Source organism: Phaseolus vulgaris, chromosome 11 (assembly GCF_000499845.2).
Source record: "Phaseolus vulgaris cultivar G19833 chromosome 11, P. vulgaris v2.0, whole genome shotgun sequence".
In the NCBI taxonomy this organism is placed as follows: domain Eukaryota; kingdom Viridiplantae; phylum Streptophyta; class Magnoliopsida; order Fabales; family Fabaceae; genus Phaseolus; species Phaseolus vulgaris.
Genome location: NC_023749.2, coordinates 52,599,911 through 52,620,436, shown reverse-complemented (window position 1 = coordinate 52,620,436; position 20,526 = coordinate 52,599,911). Strand labels below are relative to the sequence as shown.

The 20,526-nt window shown below is 31.8% G+C and overlaps 3 protein-coding genes across 10 annotated transcripts; 2 read left to right on the top strand and 1 right to left on the bottom strand.

Moving 5' to 3' along the window:
• The first annotated feature begins 2,401 nt into the window (after window positions 1–2,401).
• On the top strand, window positions 2,402–7,463 carry LOC137817990 (E3 ubiquitin-protein ligase DIS1). The gene is made up of 4 exons (XM_068621219.1): window positions 2,402–2,626; window positions 5,372–5,604; window positions 6,080–6,466; window positions 6,891–7,463. Exons 2-4 carry the CDS (start codon window positions 5,398–5,400, stop codon window positions 7,209–7,211), a joined length of 915 nt encoding a protein of 304 aa, XP_068477320.1. The 5' UTR covers window positions 2,402–2,626; window positions 5,372–5,397; the 3' UTR covers window positions 7,212–7,463.
• A 611-nt stretch (window positions 7,464–8,074) lies between these two features.
• Window positions 8,075–12,171, bottom strand: LOC137817964 (uridine 5'-monophosphate synthase-like). Of its 7 annotated transcripts, none has more exons than XM_068621198.1 (8): window positions 12,062–12,137; window positions 11,544–11,621; window positions 10,462–11,281; window positions 10,144–10,227; window positions 9,815–9,897; window positions 9,642–9,729; window positions 9,306–9,560; window positions 8,075–8,529 (listed from the first exon to the last, which is right to left on the bottom strand). In XM_068621198.1, exons 3-8 carry the CDS (start codon window positions 11,227–11,229, stop codon window positions 8,401–8,403), a joined length of 1,407 nt encoding a protein of 468 aa, XP_068477299.1. In that variant the 5' UTR covers window positions 11,230–11,281; window positions 11,544–11,621; window positions 12,062–12,137; the 3' UTR covers window positions 8,075–8,400. The 7 variants fall into 7 exon arrangements, with proteins under 7 accessions (XP_068477299.1, XP_068477294.1, XP_068477303.1 ...); XM_068621193.1 differs by having other exon boundaries at window positions 11,902–12,090; XM_068621202.1 differs by having other exon boundaries at window positions 11,931–12,084.
• A 2,266-nt stretch (window positions 12,172–14,437) lies between these two features.
• On the top strand, window positions 14,438–20,177 carry LOC137821665 (probable ADP-ribosylation factor GTPase-activating protein AGD11). 2 transcript variants are annotated; one of them, XM_068626369.1, is made up of 10 exons: window positions 14,438–14,603; window positions 14,705–14,766; window positions 14,924–15,044; window positions 15,818–15,902; window positions 16,390–16,465; window positions 16,735–16,898; window positions 17,054–17,288; window positions 18,169–18,285; window positions 18,371–18,466; window positions 19,641–20,177. In XM_068626369.1, exons 3-10 carry the CDS (start codon window positions 15,002–15,004, stop codon window positions 19,920–19,922), a joined length of 1,098 nt encoding a protein of 365 aa, XP_068482470.1. In that variant the 5' UTR covers window positions 14,438–14,603; window positions 14,705–14,766; window positions 14,924–15,001; the 3' UTR covers window positions 19,923–20,177. The 2 variants fall into 2 exon arrangements, with proteins under 2 accessions (XP_068482470.1, XP_068482479.1); XM_068626378.1 differs by having other exon boundaries at window positions 14,463–14,603; window positions 14,929–15,044; window positions 19,641–20,071.
• Window positions 20,178–20,526: the final 349 nt, after the last annotated feature.

Below are 20,526 nucleotides of genomic sequence, written 5' to 3'. Positions count from 1 at the left end.
TTACCGTTATGACAAAGGAGGGTTGATATTTTCCATAATGGCGTCCATTAGTCCAAAAACACTATCACCACATTGTAGTTATATTCACATATGCCAGTTGCTCGAAGTTGAGATGTTAGGTTCTGAAGCATTGTGACCCCAAATGAAGCATTTCCTGCCTCTTCACTGTCCCTATTGTCCATCAAATGCAGTGATGACAACTAAGTTAAACTATTGTATTTTCTGAATAACAAACTGCATGAAACTCAAAAATTGTTCCCATGAACCTAGCTTTCCAGATGCAATAATTCAACAAGTCTATAGTTGTTCATATGTATTCTTCATAGGCATCCATATGTGTTATCACTTTCCTATTTTACTTTTAGTGCGTGAAAATCAAATATACAAATTTGAAAATATCACATACACAAACGAAGGCTCTGTTGGAGATCCCACATCGACTAGAGATTAGAGCCTTTCATTGTATATAAGTGGGTGCAAACCTCAACCCTATGAGCCGGTTTTATGGGGTTGAGTGGTCATCCTTACCATTTTTATAGAAACCAATTGGAATACAAACGTTGTGAACAACTCAATTACCTTTTAGGATACAATATCCTCCACACTAGCTTTTATAGAAGATATGGATGCCCTGGTCATTCTAGAATGACTCATTGTTGTCACTTTCTATATGTCATCACCACTTCATATTAATCCTCTGATTAACATGTTTCTCCCGTCATTGTAGAATAATGTAGTAGTATATGAATGGAATGATTTATAAATAAATAAAACTCCTATTTTCTCTTTAAGAAACAATAAAATAAATATGTAAAATAGAAAAAAAATCCAATGTGACCCCTTCATGTTTTTTATTTTGTTTTTGTGTTTCTTTCCTTTTATGTTATAGTTCGCGTGGAAAAATGATTGTTGAACTTTGGGGTACCAAACTTGTTGGAATGCCAAATTTTCATCATAATGGTTTAGATGAACTTAAGAAAAGTTGATTGATCTAATACATTTTTAATGGTCCAAATTTAAAAATGACAAAATGTTGTGATACATATAAGCCTAATTTCCACCATTGAAGGCATGAGATTATTTTCTCTCACTCTTTTTTATATAAATGGTCTCACACCAAAAATTCCTAATTCACATTTCTTACTCTTTAAATTTCATTTATCTTTAACTTAAACTATTTTATTTTATCCGTTTGTTTATTTAGTTGTGTGTTAAAGAAAAAAAAACAAAGGTGATTGTGAGACTAAAAGTATTGTTATTAGTCTCAGTTAGAAACTTAAATGAATATTAAATTAGTATTAGTTTAGTTGATATTAACTTAAGTAAATATTAAAATAAAACATATTAGTTGGATGTGATTTTTCTGAAGTATTAAGGTTAATATTATACCATTTTTTACTTTAAGCAATACTAAATTAGACCATACGTATATAATTGTTGACTAAATATAGAAAATACAACAATTTTATAAGTGTGGTTTAAAAACTAAATTTTTTTTTTTTATAAAATCGTTAAATATTTTATACCATATTTTTTTAAGTGTTGCCTTTTAAAATGTGTAGATTAAATAATAAAACTGCGACCTAAGAATGACCACAAATATATAAATATAACCTAAAAGTGGAAAAACAACACTTTTACACATGTAACTTACAAATCATTACAAATCAACCTTTCACCTTATGGATGCTTAAACCCATTCTTTTAAACTATGGATATTTTAAACCACATTTAATTAATCTATTAATAAAATAAAAAAGAAATTATACTTTCCAATTTCAAATTTACAATACACTTTTGTTTTGTTTTTCATTCATGTTTCCAAATATAAATCACTAGCTTTCACTAGTTTATAAAACAAAGTGTTAATTTATAGTTACTAAAAAAATTATTTAATAATAACTAATTTAGAAAAAAAATAACTAATCACAATCACTATAAATATAAAAATGACTAAGTTAAATATTATTTTTAAAATATAAATTAAAAAATATATAAAATTATTTAAAAGTATATAAAAATCGTAAGTCGTTTATAATTTAATTTGTCAATCAGTTTTTTTTTATATCAAAATAATATTTTCAAATCTCAATCTAATATACTTCTTTAGTTTAAAAAAAAAACAGCAAGAAAACTGATTTGCTATAAAATCCTTGATTAATTATTGAATAAATTTTTTATATTATAAATTAAATTACATTTTTATGTATATTAAGGTAAATTGAATTATGTAGTCATTCATTATTGGGTAAGAAAATAGGTTTGAAAGAGATGAAAGAGTGAAAGCTTCAACCACCGTTTTAGAATTCAAACATAAACACAACAGGAAAAAGGTAAGTGAGGAAATCGAGGAACTTGTGGGTCCTACTTTTTCTTAAACCTTTTCTTTCTTCCATTTTGTATTTTTCCCACAACTTTCTCTCTCTCTGTTCATTCTCACCTACGCTCTCTTCTCTCTTTAATTTGAAAATCTTTATCAACTTGTTGCAGACGCGCATTCTATGTGTTTTCATTTACCACTGTTTATTACAGAACCGACCAAAGCCAAAACCCTTAACTCTATGTCTCTCTGATTTCATTCATTTGCTTCTGGTGTAATGCCCTTTTGATCAATCCATCATTCCAGGTCTCTCCACAACTTCATTTTAGTTTTTCCACTTCTGGGGTTCTATTATTATTATATTTTTATTTGGGGGTGGGTTCAAGGTTTCTTTTTGGGAATTTTGTTGGTTGTAGATCTGTGGTGGGTTTGGTTTGAAATATTGTGAATTTGTTGGTTGAGGTTAGGGTTTTGATTGTGTTAATGGATGAAACAGTTTGTTCTGTTTAAGGTTTGTGTTTGATGTGCTTTTCGGATTGCCGAGGTTGTTACCTTCTTCAGCTTGCTCAAGTGGGTGTATTGGAATATGTGAAATTTTGAATCTTTCAAAATAAGTTAATCGGATTTTTTTGTGTTCATGCATGTGTTGTTGTTTGTCTTGCCTTTGCAACTGACCCTTTTTTTTATTCTTTAGTATGTTAGGTTTGATGTGCCTGTGTTGGTTTTCATGGGAAAACACCAGGACATTGTTGGAAGCTGAGTCTAGTTGTGTTATTTTTTGTGGAGTTATTCTAGTTTGTTTGCTAGTGGTTTGGTTCTGAATTCTCAGGATGGTCGAGTACTATTCCATGGCTGCAACACTGCATTTCTTGCTTCCTAATGCACTATGTTTCAGAGGGAAAATTCCTTCCTTCTACCAAAATGCTGAGTGCCACTTCAAAAACTAACAAGCTGTTACCTTTTTTGAATTTGGCTTGGGCTAAGCTCAAGGTTATCCAAAATGCTTTTTCGGATCAAACACAAGTTACTCATTGGTCGATCATGGGAGAAGTTAGCTTCTAGATGTTCTGTTACCTTCTTAAGCTGCAAAATAATGGAAAACCTGAGGGATGCACACAACTCTTGTCTTTGGCTGTTATTTGTATTTGAGTGCGATCATGAGGCTGCCATATAGACATTATCCGTGATTTATCATACCTCAAACATATAATAGAACTATCTTTCTTGAGAGATTGGACTCACTTGGAGGGTAATCATATTTTGGTTAGAATACAAACAGTTTGCAGTTTAGATTTTGTTTACTGAGTTTTGGGTTATTTAGACTGTAGATCACACTTCGATGCCAGGGAGGTAGGAACTTTTACAGGGTGCGCGTTTTTAGTATCTGAGATTGAGTATATTAGGATCTCTCCATGCGATTTCATTCATCAATGGACAAGAAGATAGATACAAAATTTGGATTGGTTTAGTAAATAAAATAAAAATTCATCTTAGAAAGCTAATGTTTAAGAAGGGGACAATTTTTAATAGGTTATTTGCTTTTTGTCATTTTATACTTGCCATTTTTTGACCATGAAACCAGTTCAACAACTCATGCCTACAAATTTCCACCTATGACCTGGTCTTGTTAATTAACTTTCTTTATGTTTTATTTTTCTGTTTTTTCACAGGCATAATTATTTGTGCCTAGTCATAGCTGATCTAACACAGCTATGCTTCAAATTCTCACTTTTAAATAAGTGCATAACTTCAAACTGTCATTTATTTTGATCAATTGATATTGAGCCCTGCAACATGTATGTAAGCCTTCTTTTAGATTGTCAATCATGCCAATATGATGTTCATTTTCCTGTAATTTCTCTTTGACAAATTTATGTGGTTCATCTTGTTCCTAGTCTTATGGGAAGAGGACAACCTAATATAGCTGTTTTACATGTTATAATTGTCTCTAATATTCATATAAATTGGACCTGAACGTGATTTGAAATCCTTTAATATATCTGTCATGTTAATCAGGATTTGTTATGCTTTCCATTTTCAATTTTTATTTCATCCATTCTTTCTCTCTAAATATTATAAACTTGTATATAATAATTGTGAACATGCAAAGATTTGTAAGATTTGTTGTTCTGTTCATTTGGAAGTGTAAATTTCATTTTATTATCAAATTATTTTTCTACTCATAAGGGATAGCCTGATAAATGGAGTCCGGAGATCAAACAAGACATTATGCAAAGCAATCAATACAAACCTCTATTTAAATTGCTTGCCAAAAATTTGGATGTTGAGAAAACACAATAGCCTTATTTTATCCATGTAGTTGACTCCAACATTTAGTGATGATATTTTTTACATGATCAGGGCAGCGTGAAAAAGAATCTGAATCCATAAATAATAACTTAAAGAATCTTTTGAAACTATTGTGTCAACTATTCAGCATTTGAAATGTTAATGAGTAACGATCTATGTCTGGTGGAATGCCAGTATTTGAAAATTGTTTATCTTTTGGGCAAACTGTTCATATTATGCTAGGGTAATTACATTTTACAGGATAAGAATTTCCCAATTGCTTAATATAAATGTGAATTTGAGAACTAATTAATTCTCTGAATGTATTTTCAATGACAAATGTATGTGTGCTTTTTTTTTTCTGGTCGATGTGTTCTGTTTGCTTTCATAAGCCATTGAGTTTGTAAATTTGTTTTAAAACTGTGTTTGATGAAGGCCATGATGCATCTTTGATCATATCAATGGAGCATCAGGGAGGGATGATAGCTTCACCCTAGAAAGATTCATGAAATTGTTGTTAGTGCTTTGTCTGTTGATGTTATTCAAAATAGAAGTTTATGTTGTTTGATTCACCTACAGTCAACATCAGGGGATAAAGTGGGTTTTGTCATTCCTTCTGTTGTTTGAATAAACTGGAGATGCGACTTAATAGTTTAACTATTTCTTTGTTAACTGTTTTGTGAAAATTTAAAGAAGGAAGTACTATGTAGAATTTAGTTATAGCCTTTGTGATTGATTATAATGATTATTTCCTGTTCACAGGGTAGCTGGTGATTGCTTTTGCTAGCATGGCATCAAGTACTTTATTCTTCGATGATATTCGAAGCAAAGTTGATGTTGATCCTCCTCAAAATGAAGAGTCAACAGATGTTGGTGAATTAGTAAATGATCCTGCACAAACTGCACTTAAACCTAATGGTACCGTTTCAAGCAGTGTGCGTGAGCTATTAGAGTGCCCTGTATGCTTGAATGCCATGTACCCTCCAATCCATCAGGTTGTTTATATATTGGTGGTTCATTGTTGCTTTGTTATTGGTTCTTGAGAGAAAGCATGCAATTGTAACTAAAAAATACTGGGATGTTCTAAGTGCAATTTGATAAATTATTCACATTGACAAAGCGTGATCATCCAGTACTGGGTTCATGGAATGGTATTGCTGCTTATTAACAGGATTGAACACAAATAAAAAAGGAATTCTCATTCTAATTGTAACTTAACTAAAATAATGGTTTTATTGGCGTGTCATGGAACAAAAAACTTTTAAGGGTGCTGATTTCCTCATTCAAAAGTAATTGTTCCCTTGCTCACCTAACTTATCTATTCCGAGAATGTTAGATGTTTTTACTAGCAGGAACTCAGTCAAATTATATAAATATAACTGTTTTTATATAATTATTGCCTTGTTGATGGTTTCAAAATATTTTTTTTTTTTAACTTAGTTGACTTGTTTTCCTCTGTCAATTTTGCAGTGTTCAAATGGTCACACAATATGCTCTGGTTGCAAACCCAGGGTCCATAACAGGTGCCCTACTTGTAGGCATGAGCTTGGCAATATCAGATGCCTTGCACTGGAGAAAGTGGCTGCATCTTTGGAACTTCCGTGTAAATATCAAGGATTCGGGTGCATTGGAATATATCCCTATTATAGCAAGCTAAAGCATGAATCACAATGTGCATATAGACCTTACAACTGTCCATATGCTGGTTCAGAATGCTCTATTATGGGTGATATACCCTACCTGGTGGCTCATCTGAAAGACGACCACAAAGTGGACATGCACAATGGTAGCACTTTCAACCATCGCTATGTCAAATCAAATCCACATGAAGTTGAAAATGCCACATGGATGTTAACGGTATTATTTTCTGAACTTTGTTCTACCTGCATTCGATTGATTCTGTAAATTCACTATAGTGCCTAACCATATGGTTGGTATGCAGCTGATAAAAAAAAAATGGTTTGTATGCAGAATGTGTAAATTTGGGGTGGGGTTGGATCTACTTGTGTCTGTCTTCATCAGTTCATGAGTAGAGTGATTTAGCAAACCTTGTAATTTCTTCATTTGCTTAAAAAAGAAAAATCCAATATTGCAAATACTAGAACACATTGAAGCTACGTGATTGTTATTTAGATTTGTATCCTCTAGGGACTCTTGATTTACCCTTTTGCATCTATGCCACCCTAGGTGTCTATGATAAACTTATATGCATTCACTTTCAATTTCTTTCTGGACTGAAGTTGGATTTTAGTTGACTATTGTGTTTCACATTGGTTTCTAGGTCTTCAGCTGCTTTGGTCAGTATTTTTGTCTACATTTTGAAGCTTTTCAGCTTGGAATGGCTCCTGTCTACATAGCCTTTTTGCGGTTTATGGGTGATGATAATGAAGCAAAAAATTATAGCTACAGTTTAGAGGTAGGTGGAAATGGGAGGAAGATGATTTGGCAGGGTGTGCCTAGAAGCATCCGGGACAGCCACCGGAAGGTTCGTGACAGTTTTGATGGTCTCATCATCCAGAGAAATATGGCCCTTTTCTTTTCCGGCGGCGACCGGAAGGAATTGAAGCTAAGGGTTACTGGTAGGATTTGGAAAGAACAATGAATGGATAGGAGATGATGTTCTTCAGCTAGTACTGATATTTAGCCTTATAGTTTGTAGTGCAAAGTCGTTTCTTGTAGTGATATGTACCTTCTGGTCATGTAATTTTTTGCAACTTTGGAGGCAAACTCTCTTTGCTTCTCCTCACATCAAGTACATGAACATGAAGTTGTACATCGTATCATTATGATAATTACGCAATAGAGATGTAGAACCTTAAATTGCCCTATATATATTTATATTCTTTTTGTTCAATTAATGGCAATGATTGAGAGCACTTGAGAAAATGTTCATAGCTATGATTTGTTTTACTGCATGGCACAGAACCACGTAATGCGTTTTGTTTATTCGTAGTTGCCATTTTGTCAATTTGCTGCATATCCTAATTTGTTTTGATTATTGGAAAACGATATTTAGCATCTTTTTCTACTTAAGTCCAAGTGTATGTGCAATCTTTCTAGTTTCAGTAGTTGTCATTAATTGGTGTTTTAGTTATTTACAAAATGATTAATAATGGCACAATACTTTAATATGAAGACAAGATTAATAATCCAATCTCGCATTGGCTTGTTGCATCAAAATGAATAACTGTTGAGTCAGACTCAAGAGTGCAACAATTTGTACAACATTTTTTTGATTCACTCCTTTCTTCACATATCCCTTCTTAAATGTTATAATGATGGAGAAAATAAACAAAAGTGTTAAAAATTGTTGCATGTATATCACATCTCCTATCTTTTGTTCATCTTAACGCAATGAAACACCAGTGATTAAAGAAACACATACAGCCAAATCAGTCAATATTTAAGAAATTGCATCAGTAATCCATAAGATTACAATGAATGGTATGCATTAGTTTGGTCCCATTAAAAAAAAGATGTAAATCATTAATGTGAAATGCAGTATTCAACCTGTTACATGCTGAGGAAAATCATAAAATGAAGCACTTCATGCTAAGATCAGCTGAACTGCAAATATTTTTTCTAGCCAAAAATGGGGAGGGGAAAGAAAACAAAATTCCAGTGCTGCATTCAGCTTTAGATGTTACCTATATATACTATGGTGAAATGAAATACATCCTGTTAATAAGTAGGACTCTTCTTCCTAACTATGCACTTGGCATCATCCAATTTGCTGCATATCCTAACTTGTTTTGATTCAATCTTTTTTTCACATATCCCTCTTAAAAGTTTCAGCTGCACTTGGCCAAATACGCATTCCATCCTTGAAGACGATATTCACGAGCTGCATGAGACGGATTTTTGGCCTTGATGATGCCACGACCCACTATGATAATGTCACTACTCCTATCATAGACAACCTGGAAAAACCATTTTGTTATCAAGATAAGCTCAAATGAAAGAAGATTATGTAACTATGAAGTACTGACTCAAAAGATCTTCTTCACATTTAAGGAATGATTTCAAAGTACAATCTTTACAACACAAGGGAGCATGAAACAATATCAGATCCTCTAAAGTGGAAAAAAACTTGGACATGGTCAAATGTCATGATCTCACCATTTATTCTTTTGAACATCAAATTTAAATATTGTGTTAATAAAGTTTATTGAAGGTCTAAGATGTCATGTAGTAGAGTCACTGCAGATTGAGGCATTTTCAGCACATGAATATTAAGGGGTGGATGGTTGTTGTGCTGAAGCAGGAGAAACAAAACGAGCTTGCCAAGGGTAGCAAACCCATAATCCACTTTGTGTCATTTCATTTGTATTCAGTTTTAATGGAAATGTTTAGTTATCAACCCCCACAATATCCATAAATCTATGTCAGCTACAATTAAATATTCAAATAAAATCTGATGATGTCAAGCTACCAAGACAATATAGTAAAAACTCTGATATTGTTTTCTCAACAATAGTCAGAGACTATGCACCCTCCCTCTCCCGTTCCCTGTATACTTTTTTTCTCAACAAAATTCTTCTAACCCAAGGAAAGAATGAAAGATCAACCATGTTAAAAGTAAAATACTTTATGTATGTTATATAACACTGTTCATAAACCATTTATGATCTTTCACCTATCATGTCGTTAATTTATGCACATGACAGAAAGATACACACTGCATGCATAAACTTACAGAATGTGGTGTGTTATACTGCTGCCCTAAAGCATCACCACCAGTCACCATTTGAACTCCAGGGGTTGCATGAATGAAAGAAGGATTTACAGGTGCCCCAGACCATGATGCTGGATTGACTGAGATGAAGCCAATAACAAAGTCAGAATGATCCTCAGCGATTTTCACTGCAGCAGTGGTGTAATCTCCCTTGGCAAGGTTACCACTTGAACTCATTTCAGCAAGCAGCAAAAGACCCCTTCCACGAGGCAAACCCTGAGTATGATTTACAAGACATGTTAGGCTAGCATTTTGGTGTGGCTACAGTCAAGATAATGCTAAGACTAGAGCATAGACCTTCAACTTCAGTCCTTCCACAATTCCAGGACCAGATATAATGTGAGCATTTACTATGTCAGCCCATTCCAATATATGGAAGATCCCTCTGCAGATATCAGAGCATAAATAAGTCATATGAAATGCAGAAACAGAAGGAATAATACTAAGAAGTAATCCAAGATAGATCTTACCCTTCATACTGCATGGTCACTGTGTTACCAATGTCAGCAAACTTACGATCCTCAAATATTAAGAAGTTATGTTTTTCTGCAATCTTCAACAGAAAAAGAAGCATAAATAGAAACAACTAAACCAGAAATATACAAGATTCCTGAAAACTCACTAAATGTGATGCTCATACATATAATACTCTTATAATAGGTCAAATACATGACTTCGGACTCTAATTTCAATAAATATTGACAAATCTACTTCCATCTATAAATGTTGACAACAGGAAGATGAAAAAATTTGTTCTGCACTGCTTAAAAGCAAAAAGGGACTTCTTATAGCACTGTACCGAGCGAAGCTTAGAACCAAAATCAGGAGTAAAATCTGGAAAAATATCCACATGTGTCTTCAGCAAGCATATCTCAGGCCCAACCTGACAGGAAAGAACAGCCAAATTAGTTTAAGTAATTTATTTGTCAGAACTAAACTTCTAACCTTAAGTTTACTATCACACTGATGATCATAAATGAATAGGACTCTTGAAAGAGTTCTCGACCCTTTTTTTAAATTAAGAACCATCTTTAACAGTTTCAAATAAATGATCAAACAAAAATGCCAAGGACTAGTTTAAACATTTTCCCGTTTTGGACAATTGCCAAGTTCTTACCTTGTCAGCGATTTCAAGTAATTCAGCAGCAGTTGCAACATCTGCAGCCAAACACAAATTACTCTCCTTCTCAGCCATTATCTCAAACAACCTCTTTCCTGTTGGATTCTTTGACAATTTAGCCCTTTCCAAATATGGAAAGGCGTTGCACTTAGTTCTTGTTGCCATAGCAGCAATCTTCTGATTCTCTTCTAAGAATCTCATAACAACCCCAAGCATCTGCTCATTAAGCTTCCCTTTTTCCCTCAAAATTTTCACCATCTCAGTCAATTTAAGAATTGCATGCAGCTTGATTCCATTATTCTCCAGATTCTCTCTCCCACCTTGCTCTCTATCAATCAAAACAACAGCATCACTGACCTTCAACCCTGCAGCACGCAGTGGCGCAGCAGTTTCCAAAACTGATGTCCCACTTGTAACTAGATCCTCAATTATCAAGCAACTTTGACCCTGCTTGAAATCACCTTCAATGGCTTTAGAAGTGCCATAATCTTTTATTTCCTTGCGGCGCATGACCATGGGGATATTCTGAGTAACAGAGACACAAGTGGCAATGGGAAGAGCAGTGTAAGGGACACCACAGACAAGGTCAAATGAAGTGGAAGAGACAGAGGAAATGAGGGTTTGAGAAACATTCCGGAGGACAGAAGGGTAAGATATAATAAGGCGGAGGTCTATGTAGATTGGTGAGGATATGCCAGATTTGAGCTTGAAATTGCCAAATTTCACAGCTGAAATCTCATGGAGTTGAAGAATTAGAGACTCCATTTTTTCCCTTTCTCAGTGTGCTTCAAGCTTTTTTTTAGATCTTAGGGATAACCTACGCAATTCAGTAATCAACATCTTAACTTAATTTTTCTAAAAGACACACACAAGTACATGATCAGAATCGTTTCTTAGCATAGATTTAATCATAATATTCCTTCACGCATCATAGATTATATCACAGAAGCAGACAATTCTCACAGAGCATATACAAAGCACAATAACTCAAGCACTAAGCTAATTAATCACTTAAAAAAATATTAGTGACCAACACAAGGAGAAATCAGATGAAACTTTCAGAACTAGTGCATGACAACCTTACACTGATGGTGACGAATCTGCATCCATGTCTTGTGCCTCTAGACACACAGAATCTAACCTACCTGATTCACATTCTGCTATGCCGATCAAAAAAAACAAATTAGGTTAGTTACGTTGAAAGACCAACTCCTTCTCCTAGACCCAATCCCTATTAGGTTTAACATAATCATAAGGAAGCATAATTCCATGAATTTAAAATCCCATCCCCCATAAAACAAACTCAATTCAAACATCTACACTGTTTGAGCAATAAAATCAATTCAATAAGCTAGAAATGCAGCAACCCAGATTCCACAAAACAAAAATTTCATGCAGAATCAATCAATAACAGTCAAAGGTTCAATGTCCTCTAACCCCTTAAAAACTCCTGAAACTTCAATGACCTTATCAACAATAATGATTCAACCAAACCCAGCAACTCAAAGAACATGTGATACAAATTGCAACATTTGAGACTGATCCTTCAAAAGATTCAGCTCACTGGAAGAGGAGAGAAATTGGTGTGTGATCTTACATTTGGTTTTGGGTGTTATCCACAACAATAGCGCCAAAAGAATTTACAGCTAAACAAAAAGTAACAAATCAAATGAGAGACAATAGTGTAACTATATTGAAAGAAAAAAAATTACAATACTTTTCTTTCTAAATTTAAGAAAAAAACAATAACATCCTTTCTTTGAGAATCTTAAAGGAGAAATTAATTTTCTCTTAGTTTTTCTCTCAAATATTAAAATAGGGGAAAAAAATTAATAGAAAAGATTTTAGTGTGTTTTATGTGCTTTTATTAGATGAAAAACAAGTATCAAATTTAATTTTTTTGGATATGGCTTCTCTTCTAACATTGAGTTGCACCACTTCCATTGGGTGGGTGAGTAGTATGACAAATTCTCCTGCTACTCCATAACTACTTCTTCTGCATCTTTATAATTTTTTTATAATTTCAACTAGATCTTCTTCTTCGTTATGAATGGTGGTGGTTGTTTATGGTGAATGTTATTTGTTGAGGTAAATTGTGATATTTTTAATGGTGGTGATTGCAGTTTCGTTGACTTATTTTTTTTCATTTTTCTAGAAAATACAAAACCAAAAAAAACAGTAAGGTTCAAATATCAAGTACAAAACTCACAAAAAAAAATTATCTTGATACCAGAGAACATCGAATTCAATTAATCTTTTCGTCAACCTTTATACACAAGGGAACCGGTATCTCAAACACTTATAATGAAAATTTAAGTGTACGAAATGTAGTTAAGTTATCTAAAAATATGAAGTTATATTTCATTTAGAGTTATTTAAGAAATTTAAAAAAGTTAAAACTGACTTTTTCACAATTAATATAAAAGTGTAAGAGAAAGGTATAGAGTTGGAAGGAAAATTTGACTAATAGTAATGTTCTTGAAGTTTATGCTTGCCATCAATACCAAAATGAAAAATAATTTTCAAATTTTTTTGCAGTTAATTGATTTATGAATATGTGTTACCATTTATTGGCCATAATTATGATATTTCGTTATCAAACAAAATCTCTATAATTGATATTTATGCATTTTAACAAATTAATTTATAAGTTTTTAATGATTACATAATAAGAAAACAAATTATAATTTCATTTGAGACACTTTGATATTAATATATATAAAAAATAGATTAATGTGATGGTTGATGTACATTTTTATAGTTTTTTTTATAGTTTCATTTACTTCATGAACTAATGTGATAATCTCTTCCAATTAAGAATAATTGTTCTAACTAGGTTTTATTAATGAAAATCTTCCAAGAAGAATATAGTTCAAGTTTAGATTAAACCAATATCAAAAGTGCTTTGGGTTTTCTTCTTTTCTTATTCTAGTGCTTTTGAATATTGGATAATCTTCATATATCTATACTTAAATGTTTGTGAAAAGCTTTTAAAACTTCAAATACCCTTATTCATTAAACAAAATTCAACTACCCTTAATCTTTAAAAAAAATCTTCCCTTATTGTGTGTACCTTGTTCTTTCACTTTAGTTTCCCCCTAGTTGTTTGATATTCTCAAGAATTGATATTTGGTATTAGTTCACCTTATCTATGCATATATTTTTATCACTTGTATATGTATATGGTTAAGTTTCAATGTTTATTTTTTTTTCCTTTTCTTATATGATGATAATGTATCATCTTTTTAATTTCCAAATAGGCTTATCCATTAGAAATTTAGTTGAATGTGAAATAAATGCTCCAAAACACTTTTTATTATAAAAACATTTATTATTAATATCACCAACATAAACATAACAATCACATATATTTGTATTTTCTAATTTTATCATTTATATATAATTATATTTAATATTAAAAATCAAATAAAGCACATCATCATTTTTTTTTTGCATACTTTACATTACAAATCTAATTTATATTGACAATATATTCTCAAAAAAATTTTAAAAGTAAAAGTATCATCCAACATAATTACTTTAAGGATTAATAGTGGAATATATATATATATATATATATATATATATATATATATTAAGTAGATGAGTAATTTATATATTTTTTTTTAGTTTTTTGTAATTTTAAAATATAATTAAAGATAAAATAAAATATGAAATGTTTATATAAAACATGGAATGGTTATAAATTATTATTATTATTTATGGCATGAAAGTATTTTTTTTATTTTTTTATCTTGCAATATTACACATGTCAAGATACCCTGCTACATTCATGTTCTGTAGTTGGTGTGTGAAATAAAAGTTAATTATATGTTAATTCATAGAAAAGAATAAAAAAGAAGAAGCTTCATAGCCAAATATCTATGGCAAATTCCACGTTGACATGTTATGTCTAAAGAATTTACATATTTGCTAAGAATTATAAAGTTTGTTAGAAAAGAAAGATAATTCTGATCTGTTGCAACCCCAAAACCATCACATTTGGCTTGTCAATTCAGTTTTGAACTTTATTTCTTTTCCTGTTCAATACACATTTCTCAAAGTTTCAAGCTTTCACCTTCAATGGTCGTCAAAAACCAATTTTCTCAAAGACCCTTTTGAACATTTTCATAGGGAGGGTATGTTATTTCAATTATTCACAACCCCATCAATTCAATATGAGATATATGTTTGATTTAGCCTTTTGTTTTTGTAACCATTTTGGTTTGTTTCAATGCAGGAATTGCCAGTGCCTTCTTCTTAATGCTGAAAATTTGAGAGCAGAAAGATACATTCTGATATGTAAGAATTTATATTCAAAACTTTGTTTCTTTTTTGTTCCCTCAATGGCTATGTCATTGCAATTTGCAATCTCTTGGCCACCATTTGTGTCTATCCATTTTGGTTTGCACATGCCATGTTTGATTTAATGTCTGCAATGCCATGTATTTGCATGCAGAGTAGAAACTGCCATATGGCTGGTGACAGATTGTAACACCACATTTTCCTTTGGGTTTCAAAATATTGGAAGCCAGATATGTCTATGCAGCATGAAAATTCTGATACAAAAGAAGTAATATGTAAGAGTTTTTAATCCCTTTTTTCCTCCTCCCCCAGAAAAACACAATAATAGAATGATTGATTTTGTACACAAGAAGAATATGTTTATCAATACCATTGAATCATTTGGTTCAATTTTCTTTTTCCCATTGTTGGGAAAATTCTTTTACAATGAACCACTTGATGGGTGAGAAGGGATAATGCAAAGTCTTTCCTCAAAGGAATTTAAAAATGGTCATATTTAAGTAACTAGGCACACAATTTACAGAATTCTATTAAGTTATTTGTAGATTCTTTGAACGATTGTTTCTGTTGCTGGGAATTATTGGCAGAATCATATGTTTACTTAGTCTGATTTTCTGAGGATATGGTAGATACTTAAGATGTTGTGATTTGTACCATGTCATTACACACACCTACATGAAGCACACAGAGACAGGTCTTGTTTCAAAACATGTCTTCTTGCAACCAAACATAAGATACTAGGTGGTTTTGAAGACATCTTTTTGATGACTTGTAAAACATAGTTAGGCCTGGTTCGAAAAAATAGATGTTAAGTAGTCTTAGCACTCCTTGGTGATCAGATATAATAGAATACAAAGATTTAGAGAATGAAACTTAACCCCTTATGCCGCTTCCTTTTTTTATAAAAAAACTTTCATGTTAGGCATCACTATGTAACTTGACATCTCAGTTAGGCTGTCACCTTAAAGAACAATAATCATCTGGCATCTTTACGTGATTAGTTCAGCTTATATCTTATTCCTCTTTATTATAATTTACCAATTACTAGGTCCCCAGAGAAGGCTAACAAATCTGATGCATCATTCTGGGAACAAGTTCTGTGCTGATTGTGGAACTCCAGAGCCAAAATGGGTGTAAGTATTTCCCTGATTTTTCATAGGAATGTAGTCTTCTGGATTATTTTTTTAATCTCATTTTTATATCACATTATCATTGATCTTGAACTGAGTGTGGCTTCAGTGTCTTTCCAAAACAAAAAACTGTGCACCAATCAGAAATATGGTGAATTTACAGAATTATTTCAAATGAATTAACTCAAAAAGTTAGAATATATGTACCAAATGATTTGGAGCTTAGAAGCTTAGACAATTTGTGCACTAATTGATCAAGAATTTTTATAGATATGCAATGTTGTATTTAGACTCCAGTTGTTTTTTATCAGCAAAGAATTGAATAAATAAAATTGAGCATTTCAGGATGCTTCAACCCTGAACCCATTCCTACTTTACCAGATACATATCCCTGCTAAAGCTTTTCAGCTAGAAGTTGGTCACATCATAAAATTATTAGCTCATTACATTATTTGTATATGTTTTGTCTGATGAATTTGTTAAACATCAGATCTTCAAGTCTTGGAGTATTTATTTGCATCAAGTGTTCTGGCATACATAGAAGTCTAGGAGTCCACATATCAAAGGTATGTTTCTAACAAAGCTTTGAAAATAACTTCTTAGTAACAGTCATACATAGCATATTCATTTAACTTTGAGGTTGGGATTCATAATGAAGCATAGTGTAGATACACATCTGCAGAAAATATTTTGAAACCAGAGTTAACATAATGATGTTAAAATTGCATATTCACTATTTGCAGTTCTCTTAGAAACATGAGAGGGGGATTCCATTGTGCATGCATAACTGGCACACTACAAAATGAAATTCTAACATTGTTTGAAGCTATTATAGGTTCTATCATTGAAGTTAGATGAATGGACAGATGAACAAGTTGATGCATTGGCAAAATTAGGAGGAAATACATTATTAAACAAGAAGTATGAAGCTTGCCTCCCAAGTAACATGAGAAAACCAAAACCACATTCTTCCATTGAAGAACGCTCTGAATTTATTCGGTAACTGAAAGAGAGCTAAAAATTTATTTTTTCTATATTTTTTTTATAAAAGCTTTCATGTTAGTGCAACTTGACATCTCAGTATTTTTTTCTATATTTTGTTAAGAATTACACCATTCTTATTCAGAAATGTCCTATTTGATTTTCTTTTTCAGGAGAAAATATGAGATGCAACAGTTTATGGGGTGTGATGACCATATGGCAGGCACCATTGTCCAATCTCAAGGAAGAAGTATATCACTTGCTCAGTGCAGCTCTTCATACTATCATGCTTTTATGGACAAAAAACCATCTGAAAGATTTCCAAGCAAAACTCGAATTGGGAGTGCATTCCGAAATAGTTGGGGAAGAAAAGATTCTGAGCACAAGTCAAAGAAAAGTACCTCATTGGTAATCTTTCCTTTGAGTCATGCTAGTTCTATCAGCCATCTCTTATATGAACATAAAAACTACTTTTGGAGCTAGTTGATGCAACAAAGTGTGCTACATACTAAATTTTTATGTTGCTCCATGCTCCCCTGTTCTCTATTTCTAGTCAAAAATGTGGGAGGGATGACTTTCATGCTCTATATTCTAGACAATCACAATGAGAAAATCACTAAATAGAAATCAATTTTAAAGATAAAAAATAATTAGTCACTATATTAACTAAATTAGATACTATTTCAGAGACTAAAAAAATTATTGGTATATAACTTAGTTTCTATGGTTAATAATTTTTTTAAATTAGTTTTTATGGTTAATAAATTTTTTAAATTAGTTTCTAAAATTAGTATCTAATTAGATACTGAGATTTTAGCAACCAACATTAGAATCTAAAGTAATTAGTAACTAAAATATTATTAGCTAATTAGATATCAATTTAAAAACTAATTTATAAATTTTATGAATAATATAAACTACCTTAGATACCAATAACTTTTTTAGTCTCTAAAATAGTATCTAATTTAGTTAATATAGTGACTAATTATTTTTTATCTCTAAAATTAGTTTTTATTTTGTGATTTTCTTATAGTGAATATTTATAAATCCATCAGGGTCTTTGCCTTTTGGAAACTGCAACATTGGGTTTGAACACCTATTTACCTTGTGTGCTCTTAACTTCATAGCCATATCAAGAAGCAGATGAGAATCAAAGCATTATTAAAATATGAAGCATACTTTTCTGTGTCTTATTCTGAATAGAGAAAGGGAAAATGATAGTTACTGAAATGTTGGAACTTCTGTTTTTCTAAATACTTAATCTTGTTGCTTCCATTTACTGTTATAGGCAGGTATGGTTGAATTTGTTGGATTGATTAAGGTTAATGTGGTTAAAGGCACTCACCTAGCCGTTCGAGACGTAATGACTAGTGACCCTTATGTCATCCTTTCTTTGGGTCACCAAGTGAGCATCTTTATCTGTGAGCTAGTTTAAAATATGGATGGAAAGTAGAAAAAATGTGAAACACTTTTTATGTTTGTTGTTGCAGTCAGTAAAAACACGAGTCATCAAGAACAATTTGAATCCAGTCTGGAATGAAAGTCTAATGCTTTCAATTCCAGAGAACATTCCTCCTCTAAAAGTGGTAAGTTCATTTATTTTCTCAGTTTCTGCTAATCATAAATGGTTACCATGATCATACTTGTACTAGTGAAACAATATCAATCTCAAGAATGAAGAGTATATTTTGAGACTTCAGATCTATGAGGTTCGGACATGCCTCTTAAATGGCGTACCCGTGTTAGACACACGTATCGGACACCGATACTCGTAGGACATGTATCCGTGAAGTGTCCAATTCAAAAAATATTTGATGAATTTCTAATAATTCTAGCACAGTTCTAACACAATTTTAAAAGGGAAAATTACATAATTTTTTAAAAACTCAAACTTGTTGTATAAATTTTTATTATGATAATAAAAATAATGAACAAATATTTTTGAATTAGTTATGAAAAACATCTTTGTACTACAAAAAAAATAACTGAAACATAGTTGTACTCGTAGGACACGTATCTGTGAAGTGTCCAATTCAAAAAATATTTGATGGATTTCTAATAATTCTAGCACAGTTCTAACACAATTTTAAAAGGGAAAATTACATAATTTTTTAAAAACTCAAACTTGTTGTATAAATTTTTATTATGATAATAAAAATAATGAACAAATCTTTTTGAATTAGTTATGAAAAACATCTTTGTACTACAAAAAAATAACTGAAACATAGTTGTACTCGTAGGACACGTATCTGTGAAGTGTCCAATTCAAAAAATATTTGATGGATTTCTAATAATTCTAGCACAGTTCTAACACAATTTTAAAAGGGAAAATTACATAATTTTTTAAAAACTCAAACTTGTTGTATAAATTTTTATTATGATTATAAAAATAATGAACAAATCTTTTTGAATTAGTTATGAAAAACATCTTTGTACTACAAAAAAATAACTGAAACATAATTGTACACATAAATCTTTATTGTCAATTTATATAATTCATAATCATATAATATATATATATTCGTGTCCTTGTGTCCTACATTTTATATATTATACGTTCCAACACAAACTTCTTATTACTCAACCAACTGGGAATCCAAGTGACATTACAACATTTCAGCCACATTAACACACCATATCAAGATACAAAGCACATCAGTCATGTCATGTTACCTTCCATGCATTACATTTACATCATAAACCATTGTAGTTTTATTTCTACTTGTGACAATATTCCATGTTGGTGTGTTTTATGTGCAGCTTGTGTATGACAAGGATACATTTTCAACTGATGATTTTATGGGAGAGGCTGAAATAGACATTCAACCTCTAGTTATAGCAGCAAAGGCCTATGAGAAATCCACTATCAATGAATCCATGCAGCTTGGTAAATTTGTAGCAAGCAAGGACAACACCCTTGTTAGAGATGGCATCATATCCCTTGATGAAGGCAAGATCAAACAGGAGATCTCAGTGAGACTACAGAACATTGAGAGAGGTGAACTTGAGCTTGAGCTTGAGTGTGTTCCTCTCACTCAATAGCTGGATAAAAGTGTGTTCCTCTCACTCAACATCTGGATAAAAGTTAAGGATCACAACTCATCTTGAACCTGGTTTTGGAGCACAAATCATAGGATTTTGTATGTGTGTATATTCTACTGTCTCCTTCTGTGTTGTACATTATTACATGACATGATGGGATTACTTCACTGTCAAAGTTTCTATCTTTTTACAGAGTTCAATGTGTCTGATTCATCATCACCTTCTGAGATAATAAGACTTATTGTTGGTGTATCTTAAGAAGTTTCCTTAATATTCACAAATCTTCAGGCTTTTTCTTTTTGTTATCAAACAACAACTTCTGATCCATGAAACCAAACTTTTTATGATAAAAAATATATCTGAAAATATGAAGTTAAAATTTTTAACTGATTTCATCTTATGGGATTTAACAACACTTATATTGTTGTTAGAAAACTAATTAAGGATATCAGTAAGTAGGAAAACGCAACTGCTATTATTCCGATAAAGCCAATATAGTCTCACGTCATTTAAGAATCAAGATCAAAGACAGTTTAAATACATTTTTTTCCCTTAATCTAACCAGGTGTTTTTAAGGATAAAATCGTGATAAAATTCAAAAACT

Excerpts from the sequence above, each read along its gene's own strand:
- LOC137817990 (XM_068621219.1), top strand. The coding sequence starts at position 5,398 with ATGGCATCAAGTACTTTATTCTTCGATGATATTCGAAGCAAAGTTGAT. Across the intron at positions 5,605-6,079 it reads TGTACCCTCCAATCCATCAG|TGTTCAAATGGTCACACAAT; the intron begins GTTGTTTATATA and ends TCAATTTTGCAG. Across the intron at positions 6,467-6,890 it reads ATGCCACATGGATGTTAACG|GTCTTCAGCTGCTTTGGTCA; the intron begins GTATTATTTTCT and ends ATTGGTTTCTAG.
- LOC137817964 (XM_068621207.1), bottom strand. The coding sequence starts at position 11,229 with ATGGAGTCTCTAATTCTTCAACTCCATGAGATTTCAGCTGTGAAATTT. Across the intron at positions 9,561-9,641 it reads TGGAAGGACTGAAGTTGAAG|GGTTTGCCTCGTGGAAGGGG; the intron begins GTCTATGCTCTA and ends AATCATACTCAG. Across the intron at positions 8,530-9,305 it reads AGTATAACACACCACATTCT|GTTGTCTATGATAGGAGTAG; the intron begins GTAAGTTTATGC and ends TGGTTTTTCCAG.
- LOC137821665 (XM_068626369.1), top strand. The coding sequence starts at position 15,002 with ATGTCTATGCAGCATGAAAATTCTGATACAAAAGAAGTAATAT. Across the intron at positions 15,045-15,817 it reads TGATACAAAAGAAGTAATAT|GTCCCCAGAGAAGGCTAACA; the intron begins GTAAGAGTTTTT and ends ACCAATTACTAG. Across the intron at positions 17,289-18,168 it reads CAAAGAAAAGTACCTCATTG|GCAGGTATGGTTGAATTTGT; the intron begins GTAATCTTTCCT and ends TTACTGTTATAG.